The following is an 18,450-nucleotide window of genomic DNA, read 5'->3' as shown; positions in this document are numbered from 1 at the left end:
CTGGAAACACAAGGCAGAAACCCAGCACATGATGCGATCACCAAGTACCTGTTATATTAAACAGAAGAAAAGTAAATGAAACAAGACTAAGTCGAGGGAAAAAGCAGATCACGATCTCGGTTTCCGCCCACAGCCGCAGTCACGTGCCTGCTATCTAATCGATAACGGATATTTTTTTTCTTCTTTGCGACGACGACTCGTGAAGCGACTTGACGACTCGGTGTCTGTCGAAATTAATAAATGCCTCCCAAGTCATCTTCAAGAGCGTGGGATACTCTCACACCCCCGCTGTCAGAATGGTCCCTCGACGCTGTGGCCTCAATGGGCTTCACGCGCATGACTCCAGTCCAGGCCTCGGCCATTCCTCTGTTTATGCAACATAAAGATGTGGTGGTGGAAGCTGTCACTGGAAGTGGAAAGACATTGTCTTTCTTGATTCCAATTGTGGAAAAGCTTCTTCGCCTTGATCAGCCCCTCAAGAAGCATCATGTTGGAGCCATTGTCATTTCGCCGACAAGGTGGGTAATGCGCAAATCCAGGTCTGCAAAGTCCGTTGCTAATATTGATATATCAGAGAATTGGCCTCCCAAATTCACCAAGTTCTTCTCTCGCTATTGGAATTCCACCCTGCGTCAGCCGCAGCCATCAAACCCGCCGAAGATGGTGCTCCTCGTCCGAAAACCTCTTCATCGACATTGAAGGTCGTCCCACAACTTCTTCTAGGTGGCGGGACATCTCCGGCGGAAGATCTGAAATTATTCCTCAAAAATTCGCCCAATGTATTGGTTTCTACACCCGGAAGATTGTTGGAGTTACTTTCGTCCCCTCACGTCCACTGCCCCCAGGCATCTTTTGAAATGCTTGTCCTGGACGAGGCGGACAGACTTCTGGATCTTGGGTTCAAGGACGATCTACAGAAGATCCTGAACCGGCTGCCTAAGCAGCGACGAACAGGATTGTTCAGTGCCAGTATCAGTGAAGCAGTTGATCAGATCGTCCGGCTTGGACTACGAAATCCCGTCAAAATTGCTGTGAAGGTAAAAGGAGGATCTGGCGTCGAAGAAAAGCGCACTCCGGCGAGGTATGTCTTCCCATCTCATGTTCCAAGCTCAAAACAAGACCAATCTAACCGCTGAATAGTCTGCAAATGACCTATTTGACGACACCCCCGCTTCACAAATATGCCATCCTGAAGCACATCCTCTCCACGGTCCAGCCCACACCCCAAAAAACCATTTTCTTCGTGTCGACATGCTCCAGTGTCGACTATCTCGCCACAATACTACCCATAATCCTAGGAGACGAATTCGTGCTTGTCCCACTCCACGGGAAACACCAAGCCAACGTCCGCCAAAAGAACTTCAACCGCTTCACCACCTCCACAACCCCCTCCATCCTCCTCACCACCGATGTCGCCGCTCGCGGTCTAGACATCCCCTCCGTCGATCTAGTAGTCCAGATCGACCCACCCTCCGACCCCAAAACCTTCATTCACAGATGCGGTCGTGCCGGTCGTGCCGGCCGTCGAGGTCTCAGTATCGTCCTCATCCACCCAGGCCGCGAGGAGGACTACGTATCGTTCCTGGAAATCCGCAAAACCCCCGTCGCGCCATACCACCTACCCGAATTCACCGACGAACAGGCCACAGCCGCGACAGACAAAGTCCGCAAAGCCGTGTTGAAAGACCGCGCCATGCATGACAAGGGTCAGAAGGCATTCGTCAGCTGGCTGCGCAGCTACAGCAAGCACCAAGCAAGCAGTATCTTCCGAGTTACAGATCTGGATTGGGAAGCTCTCGGCAAGGCATGGGGACTACTCAAGCTGCCGAAGATGCCTGAAGCGCGCTCGTTTGAAGGAGATCGGACGTTAGGCATTCAACTTGACTGGTCCAACTATGCGTACAAGGACAAGCAGCAAGAAAAGCGCCGCAAAGAGGCTATGGCGGAGGCTGCTAATGGACAAGGCACTGAGCAGGGATCTAACAAGCGCCGTGCTACGGAGAGTGTGGCTTGGAGTCAGAAGACCGAAGAACGGGATAAGAAGTTGAAGAAGAAGGAGTTCAAGAAGGCGCGGAAGGAGAAGGAGAGATGGGAGCAATTGCCAGAAGATCAGAAGCAGAAGGCTATTGAAACGGAGCGCATGCTGGAGGAGATTCGTGCTAAGAACGAGCAGCAGCGGTTGTTGAACCAAACTACCAAGGCAGAGGAAGCAAATGGCGGCGAGTTCCAGGGCTTTGACTAGGTGGAAAATAGCATAGTAGATATCTATATTGATACCATGTGTTCAATTCTCTGGTTCTCCTCTACTCTACGAGCCGCATCTTTACAGTCTGTTGACCTGCGTTGGAAGCTAAGCATTCCATTCAAATACTACATATCAACGCTAATACTCCTGACAATGCCGCTAAATAGCAACAAAAAGAAAACACAAAAACACAAAAAACACAAAAAAAAACAAAAACCAAAAGCACAAAACAAAAACAAAAACACAAAATAGCAGACCCCGGTGCTCACGCCGGGTCAATCCGAGGAGGCGGTCCAGGGAAAGCCTGTACTCTAGGCTTTCCCTGGCCCCAGCCTGGTTCCTCGGAGACCCAAGGCGGTGCATCCCTGGCCCCAGCCTAAAAGGCGGGCCAAGGTATCCCAAGGGTTCTTGCAAATGGCCTTTTTCTTTTTCTTTTTTTTCTTTTTTCTTTTTCTCACTGAGCAGCACGCCGTTCAGCAAGCTTGCTCATGAAAATCTCATCAATGCGACATTCGGGTATCTCTGATCATGTCGTCCAATTCAAGATTCAGTCTCTGGCCAGGGCCGCCCGGTAGGGCATGCCATGGCCAGTGAGTTTGTCTTCTTTTTTCTGTTTTTGAATCAAGCACGCCGAGCAGCAAGCCTGTCCATGAAATCCTCATGCTTGATATCAAAATAGTCCCTATCTCCGCCGTACGCGTAGGGAGAAAACACTTTCTGATACTTGGCAAGGTTGCGGTCGTGCCAGTCAAAGCGGTCAATCCAAGTTTCTTCCTCTGGCCAGAGGATCTCGGTCAGATCGCCGGTAGGGCATGCCGTGGCCATTGATGTCTTTCTCATCTTGCGGCGACGCACAGCATCCTGGTCAGCTTCCTCGTCAACATACGAGCTCCAACTACTTTCGAATCGAAGGGCCGCTCGAAGACGACTGGGGGTCTTCGGCTTGTACTGCTCAGCAAGCTGACGGGCCTTTCGAAGTTCTTCGCTGGAATCATCCATAAGCTTTGACGGGCCCTGGTGGTTCAAGTTGTGCAGGTGGGTATTGTCGGGGATCGCATGCTTGGGAATAGGCTCCTCTTCCGCTGCAATGCTGCCAGTAGCTCGTTTTGGCGTAATATCTTGGCGGGCACGCTTGGAGGCATGCTCCTTTTCCGATGCACCGCAGACTGTAGCTCGTTTGGGCGTGGTATCTTGGCCTGCCTGCTCTCCTGCGGTCAAGTCCTCGTCGTCGATATCGTAGATGAAGTATTGCGGGTCAAACCCATAACTACATCCTGGAGGGTGTGGAATAACATCAGGCGACGGCTCTCGCTTGCGCTTCTTCGATTCGTTCTCGGGGAGAGTATCAGGCTGCTGTGGTGAAGTTGGAGGTGGTTGGAGGGCTGCAGGGTTCGACTTCCTGGCACGCATGCGGGCGAGCAGTTCTGGGTCGAAACCCTGTGGATCCAAGTCATAGGAGTATTTCTTTCTTTTCCCGGCTTGGGGAGCGCGTGCGCTGGCTGTCAGACGCGAGTTTGAGGTTTGCGGCTCTGCAACGCGCGGGCGCGGAGTGGGAGATTCGAGGTTTCTTGGTAACACAGCAGAGGAAGGGGGAGCTGAGGACGGTGTCGCGACGGAGGATGAAGGTTCATTTCCAATTGGACGTTGAGGCTCGGCCACTAGAATCACCATGTTAGCCACTAAACATACATACCATGATGATATAATAGCACCTACCTTGTGGGACCTGTGCAGTTTGAGGCACATTGCCTCGTCCCCAAAGACCAGTCACTGAGTTGAATATCCATTCTCGCCAACCAAGCCGGTTCTGGTTCTGGTTCTGGTTCTGATCTTGTGGAAGTGCGGAAGGCGATGAAGAGAACGGAACAATACGATTACCACGGGACGCGGGCTCTTCGCTTGCATCTGAGGCCAGAGCGGTCGAATTGCCAGACCTCGCGTCTTCTCCCTGCTGAGCCAAAAGCTGGGGGAAACGGTAAATGGTGCGATCGATTCGTCCATTCCTTTCCGCTTCGCGTCGCCGCGCGCGTTCCGCATACGTCCTGCGAGAACTACCACGAGGACGGTTTTCGAAGCCGGGTGGTGTTTGAAGTGTAAGCTTGTGACGTTTCGACGAAGGGTCCTCGTCGTCTTCGGACGATCGGTTCCGTTTCCTAGTTGGTTCTTCCGCGGGGGTCAGCACGGATTCATCCGGGGTATTAAAGATGGCAAGTCTGCGAGGCCAGTTTCTCCAGGGAGGTGGTGGGGTCCAGGGAAGTGACCAGGGGATTCGGCGACGCTTGCTGTATGTTATTCCGGGTGGCCAGGCATAGTGCGTCACAGGTGTTTGCGGAGGGGAGGGAGTTGGCTCAGGATCTTGCTCTCTTCGCAGGAGGTCGCGGGCACTGCCCCATCGAAAGGCGGTCATGAGGCGTCCTCTGAACGTGCGCGGGGGATCCTTGGGCTTGGGGGGCAACTTGGGGGGCAACGTACGGGCGTCAGGTTGCTCCACTGATGGAATGAGCGTAACGGGGTCTTCCTGGGGCTCGGCTTCGGGCTCCGCGGTGGGAGCAGCGGCCTTCTTGCCCTTTGCCGCGGCCTTCTAGAAACATGAGTTAGTTATGAACAATGGTGACGGCTGGTTTCTAAACTGACCTTCTTCCGGCCGGCTCTCTTGGCTGGCTTCCGCCTTGGTGCGGGCCTCTCTGCGGCAGACTGCTCGGCAACATCTGATGCGGACTGGCTCTCTGGCACAGTCTCTTGCGCAATCTCGGGCGCACTTTCTGTTGCGGACTCCGTCCCAGCCTGTGCTGACGCACTCCGTGTTCTGCGACGGCGGCGTGGGACGTACTCCGAAATTGGCGGAAGAACGTGGTTCGACCGCAGTCTCATCTTGGCGAAACGCGCAAGATGAGGAGAGAAGGTGGGTGGCGAGGTTGTTGTTGTGGTGAGGAGCAAGTGAGTGAAATCTTACTACAATGCAATGGGTCAGTCAGAGATATCCAAGGACTACCTAGGCACATATGTAGATACAAAGTGTTTGGTAGAGTCGATCACAGAGACTCTTGAGTTATCCAAAGACAATTGCTTTGGATTAGAACGTGATGGGTGATGAGGAGGAGAAGAGAAGAAGAAGAGGGAAGAAGAGGGAAGAAGAGGAAAAGGCGAAATGTAAACAAACCCGTTGCTCGACGCGACCAAATAAGTAAAAGGGAAGGAGCTTCTAAGGTTGGTTTTCGGCCAAACCATATAACTCTTTTTCAAAATCGGCAGGCGCGACCCGGCAGAATATTTAGGGCGGTGTGGTATATATAACCCTATTATCTCATCTATAAGAGACAGGTCTCTAGGTCGCAAGGGAGACCTATGACTATTGTTCCAATTATTATCACTATCCTCTTATATCATATATTATTCCTTTAAAACGATTTAAAATTAGATTATTTTAGGATATCATATAGTATATAGCCTCTGCTCTTTCTATTTTAACTCGTTTTATTTAGATCGGATCGGACCTAACCCTCCCCCCGCATACTCTATCTATCCATAGATAGGTAGTCTTTTTCACTCCTCCTCTTATATCACTCCTCTTCTCCTCTTCTCCTCCTCATCACCCATCACGTTACAGTCCAAGGCAATTGTCTTTGGATATCTCAAGAGTCTCTGTGATCGACTCTGCCAAGCGGTTTGTATCTATATATGTGCCTAGGTAGCCCTTGGATCTCTCTGGCTGATCTATTACATTTCAATTAGATTTGGGCCTAAAATAGCCTACCTAGGTATTCTCCCACTCCGTACGATCACCACAATCTAGCGATCAAAGCTTTTATACATTTGAAGTCCACGTCTGTAGCCAAGACTTGGTTGAGAGATTGCCATCCCACCCGAAAATCATAGCGGTGCCAAATTCCAGAACCTATCCTCTACAGAAATTTGGCTACGTCAAATTATTTCAACTAACAACAAATGTGAGAAAAGAAACAATGCTATTTGTACAGATGCTCTGCAGATGAAACATGGAAATTGAGACATAGACCAACAAGTACCCCCTCGCTAGCTCCTAGATAGATGATACAAGGTAACACGCCGATGCCTTTTTAAAAGCCCAGCCTATCACAAAAGAAGAGAATGGTGTAGAGATACAGAAGATCTCTTATTAAATCAATGCCCTTCATATGGCAATCTCTCCCTTCCACGCAGCGTCAGACAATCCCAATGTCCCCATCAGGTTCTGCCACCGGGGACCTCCCCGTTCCTTCTTGCGGACATATTGCAGCAGCTTCTGGCGCTTGTGGACTAGTAGTTGCAGGTTACGCTTGTTGTGCTTGTCCTTGTTGGCGGTCTCGAGGTGGCGGGAGAGGTTCATGATTTTCACGGTCAAGATCGCGGCTTGCACCTCCGCAGAGCCGGTATCGGGTCCAACGCGCGGAGCGGTTTCCGGATGAATAGGGGCAGATCCATGGGCGACAGCCGAAGGCTTTGGTGGAAGAACTGAGTCTGTATAGTGTCGCCCGAATGTCTCGATGCACTTTGCAATGTTGAGTCGCACGCGGTCCTTGGTGTTGCCATTGTTCAGGTTCACAATCCGGTTGATTGCTTCTTGGGCATTCTTATGCTCTTGCTTATGCAGGTCCATTTCCTCCTTCTCAGCTTGGGGATCGGCTGTGTTCCGATCGGGATTCGTAAGCGGTGCGGTCAAATCCTTGGAGAAGTCGAGGGCGGCATCCAGCTCATTCGACTTCAAGTAGTAGTTGAGATCCTCGGACAAAGATGATGGGATATGCGAGTTGGTCTGGATGGCTGTCATCTCTTGAATAAATGGTGTCGGCTGGCTCTTGACAGGGTCCCCCAGCGAGGATTCCCGTTCTTCCGCAAGAACTTTCTGGCGGGAGACATTCGCTGCCTTGCGCTGGCGCGCCTGGGCCATCAAGAATGGGTCATGTTTCCTCCGAGCTTGAACCTTGCTGGAAGCGGCTCTGACAGAAGTGTTGATCGAATTGGACAATGGGCTATATCCGTAGGTTGATCCTAAAGGAGCCTTGGTTAGCACCCACGTAATTGGACATTTGACAAGACTGGTTTCGACCACCATACCTGTCAAGGCCTTCAGGGAGGACTGAACTGAGATGCGCGGAGGCATGGTGTGCGTAGCTGGCGAGTCGATGGCTCTACTGTAACAATCAACTTCTCTTTTCCGTCGACCTCTCGTCGGGAAATCTTGCGGCCGGAGGTCAAATTACGCTAATCCTAGTCAGAATCCTTGGCTGCCCCAGGCATCTATAGTCACGTGAATTAAGAGCCTTGGAACCTTGGAACCTTGGCCCCGAAGAATCGGTATTACATAACCAACTCCCCTGCCCTGGAGCCCTAGCCCTAGCGCACGCAAGCGAAATTCTCCCGAATCGTGAGAGTGCAACAATTCTGCGGCTTGGCTTTGATCTTTTTCCCTCCATCACCACGACAAGAGCCAGACGATTGATCCTCCAACTCATCAATCTATCAATCGCCCAACATGGCCCCTTCCCAGCTCCCCCGGTTTTCAACCCTACCGCGCAGGACATTGAGATGCTCCTTGCCGCTCAGTGCCACCTTGGTTCCAAGAACCTTCAGGTGCACATGGAGCCTTACCTCTGGAAGCTCCGCGCCGACGGTGTCAACGTCCTGAACATTGGCAAGACCTGGTATGCGCGAAAACGGAACGACTTCTGACTGTAGCATAGCGTCTAATATATACGTTTGATTGAAATAGGGAGAAGATCGTCCTGGCCGCCCGTATCATCGCCGCCATTGACAACCCCGCCGATGTCTGTGTCATCTCCGCTCGTCCCTACGGTCAGCGTGCTGTCCTGAAGTTCGCCTCCCACACCGGTGCCACCGCCATTGCCGGTCGTTTCACCCCCGGTAACTTCACCAACTACATCACCCGCTCTTTCAAGGAGCCCCGTCTCATCATCGTGACCGACCCTCGCACTGATGCCCAGGCCATCAAGGAGGCCTCTTATGTCAACATCCCCGTCATTGCCCTTTGCGACACTGACTCCCCCACCGACTTCGTCGATGTTGCCATCCCCACCAACAACAAGGGTCGTCACGCCATCGGTCTCGTCTGGTGGATGCTTGCCCGTGAGGTCCTCCGTCTCCGCGGTACCCTCGCTACCCGCGAGACCGAGTGGGACACCGTTGTCGATCTCTACTTCTACCGCGACCCCGAGGCCGAGGAGAACAAGGAGATCGCTGATGAGTCCAAGGTCGCCGGTGCTGAGGAGATTGGCGCTGGTGCCGTCGAGTCCGGCTTCGCTGGTGAGAACTGGGATGCCTCCGCCCCCGGCGCTGGTAACCCCGGCACTGCCTTCGCTGCTGCCTCCGCTGCCACCGGTGCTGCTGCTGCCACCAGCTGGGATGCTGAGGGTGCCGACTGGGCTGCCAGCTCCGCTGCCCCTACCACCGAGTGGGCTGAGGCTCAGCCCGCCGCTGGTGAGGCCAAGTGGTAAATTGCTTCGCGGTGACGAGGATAGTCGTTGAGAGGGGGAAGTTTGATCACGATAAAAAATTTTGGCGATCCGGGATGATTGTGACGATTTTCTGAATCCCTCGGGGCACGGGAATCGAAGAAATGCTCTTGTTTTCTCCTATACACCATCTACTCCATTCGCAGCAATGGATTACAATCTCCCGCAAATTCCCTTGACATGTCTATCCTAGTCTCTGTGTGCAATTCTCCAAAAACCAAAAGAAACTGAAAAAACAGCAGAAGAAAACGAGCTTTCACCGGGAACCTTTCAATCTTTTGCCTCAGTGGTCTCATTTTACCAGCCCTTTTTTTTATTTCCGTGTTTTCGCATCGGGGAGGAATTGCCATGCCAATCATTGACTGGCGCTTATGAGGGAAAGAGATCCAGTTGCTTTTATTTACGAAGCTTCTGGGGGAAAGCCCTGTGCTGTCAATTCACAAGGTGGACTTAATCGTTACCTTGGTTTCTCCCTGTGTGTATTCTAGTAATCTGAAAAGGTTGTGCTTGGTATCATATCCAGTAGGTTTTGTAGTGTGTATGTTGGCTGTAGACTTGATCGTGTCATAATATACGTGCGCCTGCCAGAGCACACAATGCCCTCCATCCAACGTCAAAGAGTTCCGTTGATATGTTATTCTGTCTTCAGGGGTCCCTTTCCTATTAACTAGGCTACTATATTCTATGAGGTACGTATCTTGGGCATTAACATGACTGGTTGATACATGTCTGGGTGTGAAAACTAGAATATGACAACGAATAATCAAAGAATAACACAAGAAGTGCCCTCACTCTGGCCACCTTTCTCAGTCGTCGTCATTGCCGCCAATCTAGCAAGATCCTCAAACGTCTCTGCGAGCAGCTCTCCTGTGACAGCCGAGCATTCGGCGTATCTATCGCAACGAAGTTCCTGCGCGATACGATAGGCCTAGACAACACAGTTAGCCAATTTAAACGCATGAAACTCCGCCTCGTAGTCACGCACCTCTTGTGGATAGATAATTCCCTCGCCTTCTCTCCGCAGGTCCCTTTTCAGACCTAGCATCATCACTGGAAGGCGCTCGCCGTGGCCGTACTGGAAATAACGAGTAATGTCATTTCGCCACTGAGGAATAAGCATTGATTGTCAGCACCAATTTCCAATTACTCCGAATATGTATTTGACACTCACCTCTTTTAGTCCAACGAGTGTCTCTCGATTGGAGATATCAAAGGCTAAAACAACCACGTCGGGCTGAAGAGTTGTCCAATGCTGATTCGGGTTGGATGTGTCGTAAAGTTCTAGGGTGAATGTCTTTTTTGAGAACCGGATGTCGTAAATGAAAGGCTGATCACCATCTCGTAATAGTCCAAGGGTACTTGGTACAGTATTAGATGACCCCAATGGGGACTGTCTTCCACTCTTCAGGCGACTAAATCATATTAGCATGTCCCCATGCAACGCTATGTATATAGCCCTGGGGACTGGGCCCAAGGCCGCAGGTCGCCGGACAACCGGGCAGGTACTCACGCTAAGAATGTTGATTTCCCACATCCTGCATCTCCGACTAGAAGTAAAGAGACTGATTTGTTATTGTCTGGGTGAGAATCTGCCTCGGCCATGCTGAAATGGCTGTTGGCTCGATTTACGCGCAACCGTCCAGGTAATGACCAACTTGCACCCTTCAGCCGGTCAATTAACGAATATATTGCAAAAGCTTGTCTCCGCTGCGAGTGCAGAGCAGTCTATATGATTAATCTTGCATTTCAGGGAACAGTAGGTGTGTTTTAGGTTAGAGAGGCGATGAACTTTGGATGATAAGGTTCGATGCTTGGCGAATCCAACGTGGTTGTTGATTTATATATTCTTTCTACAGTCCTAACACCATGTCATCTAGACCTACTAAAATTCTATATTGCGCATCTCGCTATAAAAACAAGCCCCCATAGTAACTTATTTGCAGTTAGATCCTCCTAATACAGTCTTAGTACTGTGATATACATTAAATACATGAAAGTGTGGCCACAAAGAGTGTGTACATAATTATACCCTAATACAGGAGCTCAATACCAAAAATACGCGCCTCCGGGGAACTTTTTCAATTTCGATCCCCCCCGCCTGAACGTCCACACCAATCCAATCTCAGCCTCAGTCGCTTGACGTGGTATGTGGAAACCACCCGCGAGGCTCTTTCCACTGAGTTGCAACCTACAACGAGTCCTCAGACAAACCCGGTACTTGTGCCAATCTCGCACTCCCTCACCCCAGACCATGGCGGACACCAACATCAAAGACCAGCCCGACTACTCGGCCTGGAGTACCTCCAGCCTGATCGCGCGCATTACAGAGTTAGAGCGCCAGCTCCACTCTCAGACAACAGAGTTCACAGCGTCGACCGATGAGCCGCAGACAGCCCTCTCTTCTGCTGCGCCCATCTCCACCGACGTCCCGGAGCCTGCGATCCCTCTCCCGGAGACCTTCAATACTTCGAAGAAGCGGCCGCACTCCCCTCTCGATAGCGACTCTACCCCCGTGCCCGCACCTACGCGGGTTATCAAAGCCGCGAAACCTCCAAAACTTGATCGCAGCTTTGACCCCTCCAAATACTCGACGCGGTTCATCGCGCTTAAGTTCGCATATCTGGGACAGGCATACAATGGGCTCGAACATACAAATGGCAATACTACACCTCTTCCTACTGTTGAAGAGGTTCTGTGGAAGGCATTGCGGCGTACACGGCTCATCTCTCCCGAGACCACCTCTGATCTTGAACCGTCCGATAGAGCGGAGCGCGTCCCCATGCGCCCCTACCACCTTTACTGGGATGGATGCGAATACTCTAAAGCAGGCCGTACGGATAAGGGTGTGAGCGCTTTTGGGCAGGTTATTGGACTGCGGGTCCGCAGTCAACGGCCCATTCCCAAACCCCCCGCTGAGGGCGAGGATGGAATGAACGTTGACCCGGGAACTACTGAAAAGGAGTGGGATGATGTAGCCGATGAGATGAATTATATCAATGTTCTAAACAGGGTGCTTCCGGAAGATATCAGGGTTCTGGCGTGGTGTCCTAATCCGCCGCCTGGTTTCGATGCCCGCTTCTCCTGCCGTGAGCGTCGGTACAAGTACTTCTTCACCAACCCCGCGTTCTCTCCGACTCCTGGGTCCATTGGATTCCAGAACCGTGCACAGAATGGCAATGGCCCGCGTGCTGAGTTCCGGGAGGGTTGGCTCGACATTGAGGCTATGCGCGAGGCAGCTAAGCATTTCGAGGGTTCGCATGATTTCCGGAATTTCTGCAAGTTGGACACCAACAAGCAGATTGATAACTTTGAACGCATTATCCATCACTCTAGTATCGAAGCTGTCAATCCCAAGGTCAGTCCCGTGGGCTATGTTGGACAACCTGGGTTCCAGGCCAAAGAGGATAGTATGCCCGAACCGGATTTGGCAACTCCCGACACAGTTTCTCAAAGTATCCCTCAAGTCTATTCGTTCAACCTTCACGGTTCTGCCTTCTTGTGGCACCAGGTGCGCCACATGGTTGCAATTCTGTTCCTAGTCGGACAGGGACTCGAGTCTCCATCAATCGTCCCTGAACTGCTTGATGTTGCCAAGAACCCGCGAAAGCCGACCTATGCGATGGCGGATGATGCTCCGTTGGTCCTTTGGGACTGCATTTTCCCAGATGTAGAGTCTGGCAGTCGCGCGGATTCCTTGAACTGGATCTATGCTGGTGACAGCCCTGCAAACGGCAAGGGAAGCGCAAAGGGTGACAGCAAATTCGGGATGCGAGGCACTGTTGAAAGTTTGTGGGCCGTCTGGAGAAAGCGCAAGATAGATGAGATGCTAGCGGGTGCTCTGCTAGACTTGACTGTCACTCAGGGAAACCAGAAAGCGGAAGACATTGACAACCAATGGCAAAACGTGGGATATGCCAAGAAATCAAGCAGAGGTGCCAAAGTCTGGTCTGGTGGAAACGATACTTCTGTTGGAGGGAAATATGTCCCTGTCCACGAGAAGCCCAAAATGCAGCCCGTGGAAGTTCAAAATGCCAAAGGACTTATCACAAAGCAGCGAAGGCTAGCAAAGGGCGAGGCTGCAAGGGCGGCGCTGGAATGAATCTTGTTTTATATACTTGCTGATAGAGCATGCAAGATAGACTTTTGCACAAACAAACATTTGTTGAGGCGGGGCTGTGGGTGTATCATGACTTTGCATCGTAAAGACACCGCCGAGAACCCCTCCAAACCTGCTCTAAGATCTCTCGCTTGGGCAGCATATGCTAGTCACAAGATTAGCTTTGGATACATAACGCTGAGTATACCACATACCGGGAAGACCACCAGGGCATCGGGCTCGCCTTCGACAATGACCGCCAAGTAGAAGCGGACTTCGAATCCCTTGAAGGCTTCGTGAATCACAATGTCTTGGATTTGTGTGGTAGGAATGAACCTCGTCGAGGCAGTAGAAAGATACGTCGAGGACGATGTCGAGGTCTGGATTCCGAAGCCTCGAATAACCAGGAGTGATTCCTCTGTCGAACGGTCAGCCATGCACGGATTTTCAAAGCCAACTCTTCCTTCTCAACTTACCGATATAACCTCTTCTGAAAACACCGTATATCACCAATGCACCAATTACAGCAATTACCAGCGGGTTGTATGAGTCCACCAAGCGACACAGTTTGGATCCGAGGGGGCTCGACCACACAGCTGGCCAGCTTATCACCCTTCCATCTTCTTGGAAGAAGAAATTTCGGACGCGCGCAATGCCCACACCAATCACACAGAAAAATAAAACCGTACGCAGCAATACTTGGAGACCGAATAAGATTTTGGCGGGGGAACTCGACCGCTGGGGCGCATTCGATACCGTGAAGGAGACGGTCGTCGGAGAGGGACGCTGAACTTCTAGTCGGCCTGGCATTTTGTGTATGAGCCAGATGAGAAAGGAACAGAGCCAGAATCAAGTGATAATGTGCATTGCAGCCAGCGCATCCAACAGGTAGGTCAAAAGTGTCAAATGTACTTTACAGGAGAGCTCTCGATGTGAATAAACACGCTAATCCAATCTCGGACTAGCTTACTCCACTGGCAGCTGCATATGGTCACGTGCCTCCCAGCTTCGTTTAGATTACATCTGGGCTTGTCAGGCACCCACGCAACATCATCTTTCCTCCATTCCACAGTCATGGGTGACCGATCACGAAGCAGGTCTCCGCGCCTGAGAGAAAATGCTGATAGAGAGCGCCCCAGAAAGACCGGAGGATTTCGGTGGAAGGACAAGAGCCGCACCGACGATTCCCGCGGAGATGATCGCAGATTAGAACGAGGATACCGAGACCGACCACGGTCACCACGACGCGACCGAGAGGGCGATCGATATGGAGATAGGCCGAGGGATGACCGCGATCGGGGCCGACAACGTGACGATCGAGATGCGCCGCGCGAAGACCAGGAAAAGAAACCGAAGAAAGAAAAGAAGGAGAAGAAGCCGGCCGCTCCGCAGTCTTCAGAACCCATGATTGTGGTCCATGTCAATGATCGCCTGGGAACTAAAGCCGCGATTCCTTGTCTTGCCTCAGATCCGATCAGTATGTCTTACGTTTTTTTTTTTTTTTTTTACTGTTGACCTACACGAATGTGCTAATGTACTCTACAGAGCTCTTCAAGGCCCAGGTGGCAGCTCGGATCGGCCGCGAACCCCACGAAATCCTTCTGAAACGCCAGGGCGAACGTCCTTTTAAAGATCAACTTACACTGGAGGATTATGGAGTGAGCAATGGAGTTCAACTTGACTTGTGAGCCTCAAATCCGCTTTTGTATACCAAGACTGTGATACTAACTCTATTATAGGGAGGTTGGAACGGGCGAATGACGGATTCCTGGAGCAGACTGCACTCGGTGGGAAAGTTATGCCAAGGTCTTTTATGTTTTTCTTTTTCTTAGTACATACTATCTCGGGGACCGGAGCATAGGAGTCACGCATGAATATGTTTCTCTTTTTTTTTTTTTTTTTTTTTGAGTTTTCCAAAGCGACTGAAGATTTGAGCAGAGCCATGTATATGGATGAGAACGAATGGAAAATCTGAAGCAGTAAACCTGCACATGTGACCATTTACTGCGTTCTTGTCGAGAAGCAATTCGGCCGTTTTCTGCGGGGGCCCCTCGGTCACGACATGCGCTTTGCCCGATACGGGTCATTTACCACCTGAGGCACCAATCACAACCTAAGGTATCAATTTCCTCTTAACTACCTAGTGCCTTACGGTCATATTACCCGCTTAGTGGCAGTCCACCTATAAATCCTTCGGACAAACCGCTCAACTCTTCGATCAAGGCTGTTCAGGAGTTTCCGCCTCTTTAGCGAAATGAAGTCGTCTCAAGATTGTATTTCTCCAAGTACACGGAGATACAGATGTGAGGGGTATCATGAATGTGTTGGGGTTTTCGAACAAGAGTCCGAGAGAATGGAACGTGAGCAAGGTACACCTGGGTATAACCCTTATTTTATTATAGATATCGACGAACGTTCCTTCCTTGAATGTTTTGAAAATTCGGGAGATAAACTACTAATGCTATCGTGGAAATCCTACGATCATGTTTCTCTCTCATCTCTAATAAAAATGCCGTCCACAGCCCACGGCACAGCAGCATCAGAATTTTCTATGATCGTCCGTGATTGGCTCCGTCAATCTGGCGCGCATATCACGATTTCAACATCAAAATCTGTCCGCGGTTCGACCAAAACGAAGGTGGCCGATTTCGCTTGGACGCCGTACGATTTGCCGGCAGGCCGCTCACGGAAGTGGCCAGCGATAGTTCTGGAAGTGGCACCATCTCAACCCCGTACGAGGCTTAGGGAAGCAATCAATTTCTGGCTCAATGAGCCAGGAAGCGGCGTCCGAATTGCAATCTCCCTCTCTGTAACTGGCCGGAAGATACTTGTCGAGCGTTGGGTAAGGAGCCCGAATGGCCCATCGCCCGACCAATGGATCGAAATCGCCCGCAATCCCCGGCAAGACTCCCCTCGGATTAGTGGCTATCTTAGTATCGACATTTCTGATGTTATGTTAAGGGCTAGAATGGCTGGAGAGACCGATTTTATCCTGACCCCACAAGCTCTGGACGATCTTGCCAAGTACATCTGGCGAGACTGGGAACAGTAATGGGTAATGGGGTGTTTGACCGCCCTGGGCTTTCTCCGGACCGCATCTATCGGCGGGGAATTTTTTTTTCTTTTTGCCTTTGACCCTCGAAGTTTGGATTCCTCCTCCGCCATGAGGTAGAATCTCTCCTCAATTCAAAGAATTCCTTACTTTTATCTTCGCTTTTATCTTCAGTAATTTTTTTTTCTCCCTTTTTCTTTTTACTACCTCTTGACTCCCTTGACTGCTTACCGAGATCGCCCCCGGATTTCCCTCCCCCTCGACCCAATCTCTCCAAACCCGATTTTCCTTAGATCGAGCGCCCTTCTCCTTCCTACTCACAATCCACACGTCACAAACAATAACGCTATGGTCCGCAATCTTGTCGTCATTGGAGGAAACTCCCACCCTCAGTTGACTCAGAGTATTTGCGCTGTTCTCGGCATACCGCCTGCTGAGGTCCTGCTCTCAAAATTCGCAGTGGGTGAGACTCGAGTTGAAATCCAAGAGTCCGTCCGTGAAAAGGATGTCTACATTATTCAATCCGGCGGCGGTAAAGTCAACGACCACCTGCTAGAGCTTCTCATCACCATTTCCGCCTGCAAGACTGCCTCGGCCCGGCGAGTCACCGCTGTCCTCCCTCTTTTCCCTTACTCTCGCCAGAGTGATATCCCTTATGACAAGGCCGGCGCTCCTCTCGTCAAGGCATCTGTGGGAGGTAAACCTGGAAATGGCTACACATTCGAGAGCACCCCTTCGACCCCGGCTCTTGGCGGAAAAACCGAAGGCCTGGGCTTGATGAATGGAATGAATGGGATTGAAAGCCTCCAGAAGGGCCTTGCCAAGGCCCAGATCGAGGAGAGCACTGGCAGTCCTGTGAAGCGGCGGGGCAACGGTCTGCCCCGCAGTGATACAACGGATTCCCTCAAGTCCGTCACCAATGGCACCAACGGCACCAACGGCACCGACGATGCAGCGAGCAACACCTCCAAGATCAATTCCTTCCAGCCGCGTCCTGGTTACAAACAGTGGGTTGCACAGGCCGGCACCCTGGTTGCAGACCTGCTTACCTGCGCCGGCGCCGATCACATCATCACCATGGATTTGCACGACCCGCAGTACCAGGGTTACTTTGATATTCCGGTCGACAATCTTTACGGCCGACCTCTTCTGAAGAGCTACATTCAGCGCAACATCCCTAATTACAAGCAGGCTGTCGTTGTCAGCCCCGATGCCGGAGGTGCCAAGCGTGCTACGGCAATTGCTGACCAAATGGGCATAGAGTTTGCTCTGATCCACAAGGTAGGCTTATCGAGTGCTTAAATTACCCTATAATCCTTTAACAAGTTCGTAGGAGCGCCGCCCCACCAAAATCACTGACCGCCAGAATGCCACCATGATGTTGGTTGGCGATGTCCGTGATCGGATAGCCATTCTGATTGATGATCTGGCGGACACCTCCAATACCATTACTCGTGCTGCCAAGTTGCTCAAGAGGGAAGGTGCATCTAAGGTATATGCCCTTATCACTCATGGAATCCTGAGTGGCGACGCTATCGAGCGCATCAACGCCAGTGCCCTTGACAAGGTTGTTGTGACCAACAGTGTGGATCAAGTTGACCACTTGCGCCGATGCCCAAAGCTGGAGGTCTTGGAAGTCGGCCACGTTTTCGGCGAGGTGAGTCCCATACGTCCGGTTCATTCCGTATAATATACTGACTTATACCCAGGCCATCCGTCGTGTGCACCACGGTGAAAGCATCAGCGTTCTTTTCCAGTACGATTGATCGGTGCCTAAAATCTCTTTCATTTTCTCCGATATCCTAAAATTTCCATGTTTGCTCTACGACACCCTCAACATTTGAACCTCAATTCCCTTTCCCATAGATCCACAGTAGATTTGGGACGCTGGATTTCTTCTGGTATTTCTTTTTTCTGTTGCTCTCATCTGGCTTTGGCTGGCATTTCTTTTTTTCAATTTTCCTGTCATACTATCTATCTCTGCCAGACCCTTTGCCATCTGCACATATGAGCAATGAATGTTGAATCGAAATTGGGAATTTCTTTTTCAACATGCATGTAATCGCCGGTCTTGGACTAGACTATCAATGTGGCTGATGCGTACTTCATGGAGACGTAATACTTTCCAATATTGAAGCTCGTGCATGTCGGTCTGCGCTTGATTGATCGCGATTCTTAATCCTTGCATGCTACGCCAGATATTTATTGTCTGACACTCAGATCCTTTCCCGTTTCATTTCATACTCACCTATTGCACAGAGTCCATGATACCATGGACCCCTAAACAGCCGAAGAGTGCAGTCACCCAGTCTCTTCTACGAAACATTTGGGAAGCCAACAGGGACATCGCTACCAGAGTTGATGTTCCGAGTCGTGTCAGATATTGGTCGGAAAAAGAAGAAACTAACCAATGGTTCCTTGGCCCTATACCATGTCTATGAGCCGCGACGACTATTATTGAAACATGCACATCAACACTACTAAGCGATTGGTGGAATTTGAGCAGGATGTCAATGGCCCCTTTCCCGTTGGTCTAAAGATATACCGAAGAGGACGTGGAGCCTCTCAG

The 18,450-nt window shown here is 51.0% G+C and overlaps 10 protein-coding genes across 10 annotated transcripts; 6 read left to right on the top strand and 4 right to left on the bottom strand.

The window, feature by feature from the left end:
* Window positions 1–222: 222 nt before the first annotated feature.
* Window positions 223–2,242, top strand: spb4 (ATP-dependent RNA helicase SPB4; the record flags this gene model as incomplete). Its single annotated transcript, XM_056714295.1, has 3 exons — window positions 223–518; window positions 575–1,081; window positions 1,141–2,242. The coding sequence occupies exons 1-3, from the start codon at window positions 241–243 to the stop codon at window positions 2,240–2,242; spliced, it is 1,887 nt and encodes a 628-aa protein (XP_056561917.1). The 5' UTR covers window positions 223–240.
* Window positions 2,243–2,866: 624 nt separating this feature from the next.
* Window positions 2,867–5,116, bottom strand: N7489_008544 (uncharacterized protein; the record flags this gene model as incomplete). Its single annotated transcript, XM_056714294.1, has 3 exons — window positions 2,867–3,903; window positions 3,962–4,826; window positions 4,880–5,116. The coding sequence occupies 3 exons, from the start codon at window positions 5,114–5,116 to the stop codon at window positions 2,867–2,869; spliced, it is 2,139 nt and encodes a 712-aa protein (XP_056561916.1).
* A 1,279-nt stretch (window positions 5,117–6,395) lies between these two features.
* Window positions 6,396–7,364, bottom strand: N7489_008543 (mitochondrial 37S ribosomal protein uS15m; the record flags this gene model as incomplete). Its single annotated transcript, XM_056714293.1, has 2 exons — window positions 6,396–7,252; window positions 7,319–7,364. 2 exons carry the CDS (start codon window positions 7,362–7,364, stop codon window positions 6,396–6,398), a joined length of 903 nt encoding a protein of 300 aa, XP_056561915.1.
* Window positions 7,365–7,540: 176 nt separating this feature from the next.
* Window positions 7,541–8,762, top strand: rps0 (40S ribosomal uS2 domain-containing protein; the record flags this gene model as incomplete). Its single annotated transcript, XM_056714292.1, has 2 exons — window positions 7,541–7,905; window positions 7,974–8,762. Coding segments are annotated over 2 exons (1,107 nt in total), but the record flags the coding sequence as incomplete, so codon positions are not given.
* Window positions 8,763–9,496: 734 nt separating this feature from the next.
* On the bottom strand, window positions 9,497–10,335 carry N7489_008541 (uncharacterized protein; the record flags this gene model as incomplete). The annotated part of the gene is made up of 4 exons (XM_056714291.1): window positions 9,497–9,661; window positions 9,719–9,838; window positions 9,905–10,145; window positions 10,244–10,335. 4 exons carry the CDS (start codon window positions 10,333–10,335, stop codon window positions 9,497–9,499), a joined length of 618 nt encoding a protein of 205 aa, XP_056561913.1.
* Window positions 10,336–10,984: 649 nt separating this feature from the next.
* Window positions 10,985–12,832, top strand: N7489_008540 (pseudouridine synthase DEG1; the record flags this gene model as incomplete). The annotated part of the gene is made up of 1 exon (XM_056714290.1): window positions 10,985–12,832. One exon carries the CDS (start codon window positions 10,985–10,987, stop codon window positions 12,830–12,832), a length of 1,848 nt encoding a protein of 615 aa, XP_056561912.1.
* Window positions 12,833–12,917: 85 nt separating this feature from the next.
* Window positions 12,918–13,639, bottom strand: N7489_008539 (PIG-H family GPI synthesis protein; the record flags this gene model as incomplete). The annotated part of the gene is made up of 3 exons (XM_056714289.1): window positions 12,918–12,995; window positions 13,045–13,247; window positions 13,306–13,639. 3 exons carry the CDS (start codon window positions 13,637–13,639, stop codon window positions 12,918–12,920), a joined length of 615 nt encoding a protein of 204 aa, XP_056561911.1.
* A 264-nt stretch (window positions 13,640–13,903) lies between these two features.
* On the top strand, window positions 13,904–14,590 carry N7489_008538 (ubiquitin-like protein HUB1; the record flags this gene model as incomplete). The annotated part of the gene is made up of 3 exons (XM_056714288.1): window positions 13,904–14,306; window positions 14,375–14,513; window positions 14,569–14,590. The coding sequence occupies 3 exons, from the start codon at window positions 13,904–13,906 to the stop codon at window positions 14,588–14,590; spliced, it is 564 nt and encodes a 187-aa protein (XP_056561910.1).
* A 748-nt stretch (window positions 14,591–15,338) lies between these two features.
* Window positions 15,339–15,881, top strand: N7489_008537 (uncharacterized protein; the record flags this gene model as incomplete). Its single annotated transcript, XM_056714287.1, has 1 exon — window positions 15,339–15,881. One exon carries the CDS (start codon window positions 15,339–15,341, stop codon window positions 15,879–15,881), a length of 543 nt encoding a protein of 180 aa, XP_056561909.1.
* Window positions 15,882–16,229: 348 nt separating this feature from the next.
* Window positions 16,230–17,647, top strand: N7489_008536 (ribose phosphate diphosphokinase subunit PRS5; the record flags this gene model as incomplete). Its single annotated transcript, XM_056714286.1, has 3 exons — window positions 16,230–17,162; window positions 17,215–17,538; window positions 17,591–17,647. 3 exons carry the CDS (start codon window positions 16,230–16,232, stop codon window positions 17,645–17,647), a joined length of 1,314 nt encoding a protein of 437 aa, XP_056561908.1.
* Window positions 17,648–18,450: the final 803 nt, after the last annotated feature.

Source organism: Penicillium chrysogenum, assembly GCF_028827035.1.
Source record: "Penicillium chrysogenum strain IBT 35668 chromosome Unknown utg000005l_segment0_segment0, whole genome shotgun sequence".
In the NCBI taxonomy this organism is placed as follows: domain Eukaryota; kingdom Fungi; phylum Ascomycota; class Eurotiomycetes; order Eurotiales; family Aspergillaceae; genus Penicillium; species Penicillium chrysogenum.
The sequence above is the reverse complement of the archived record's forward strand: the minus strand, read 5'-3'. Positions and strand labels throughout refer to the sequence as shown.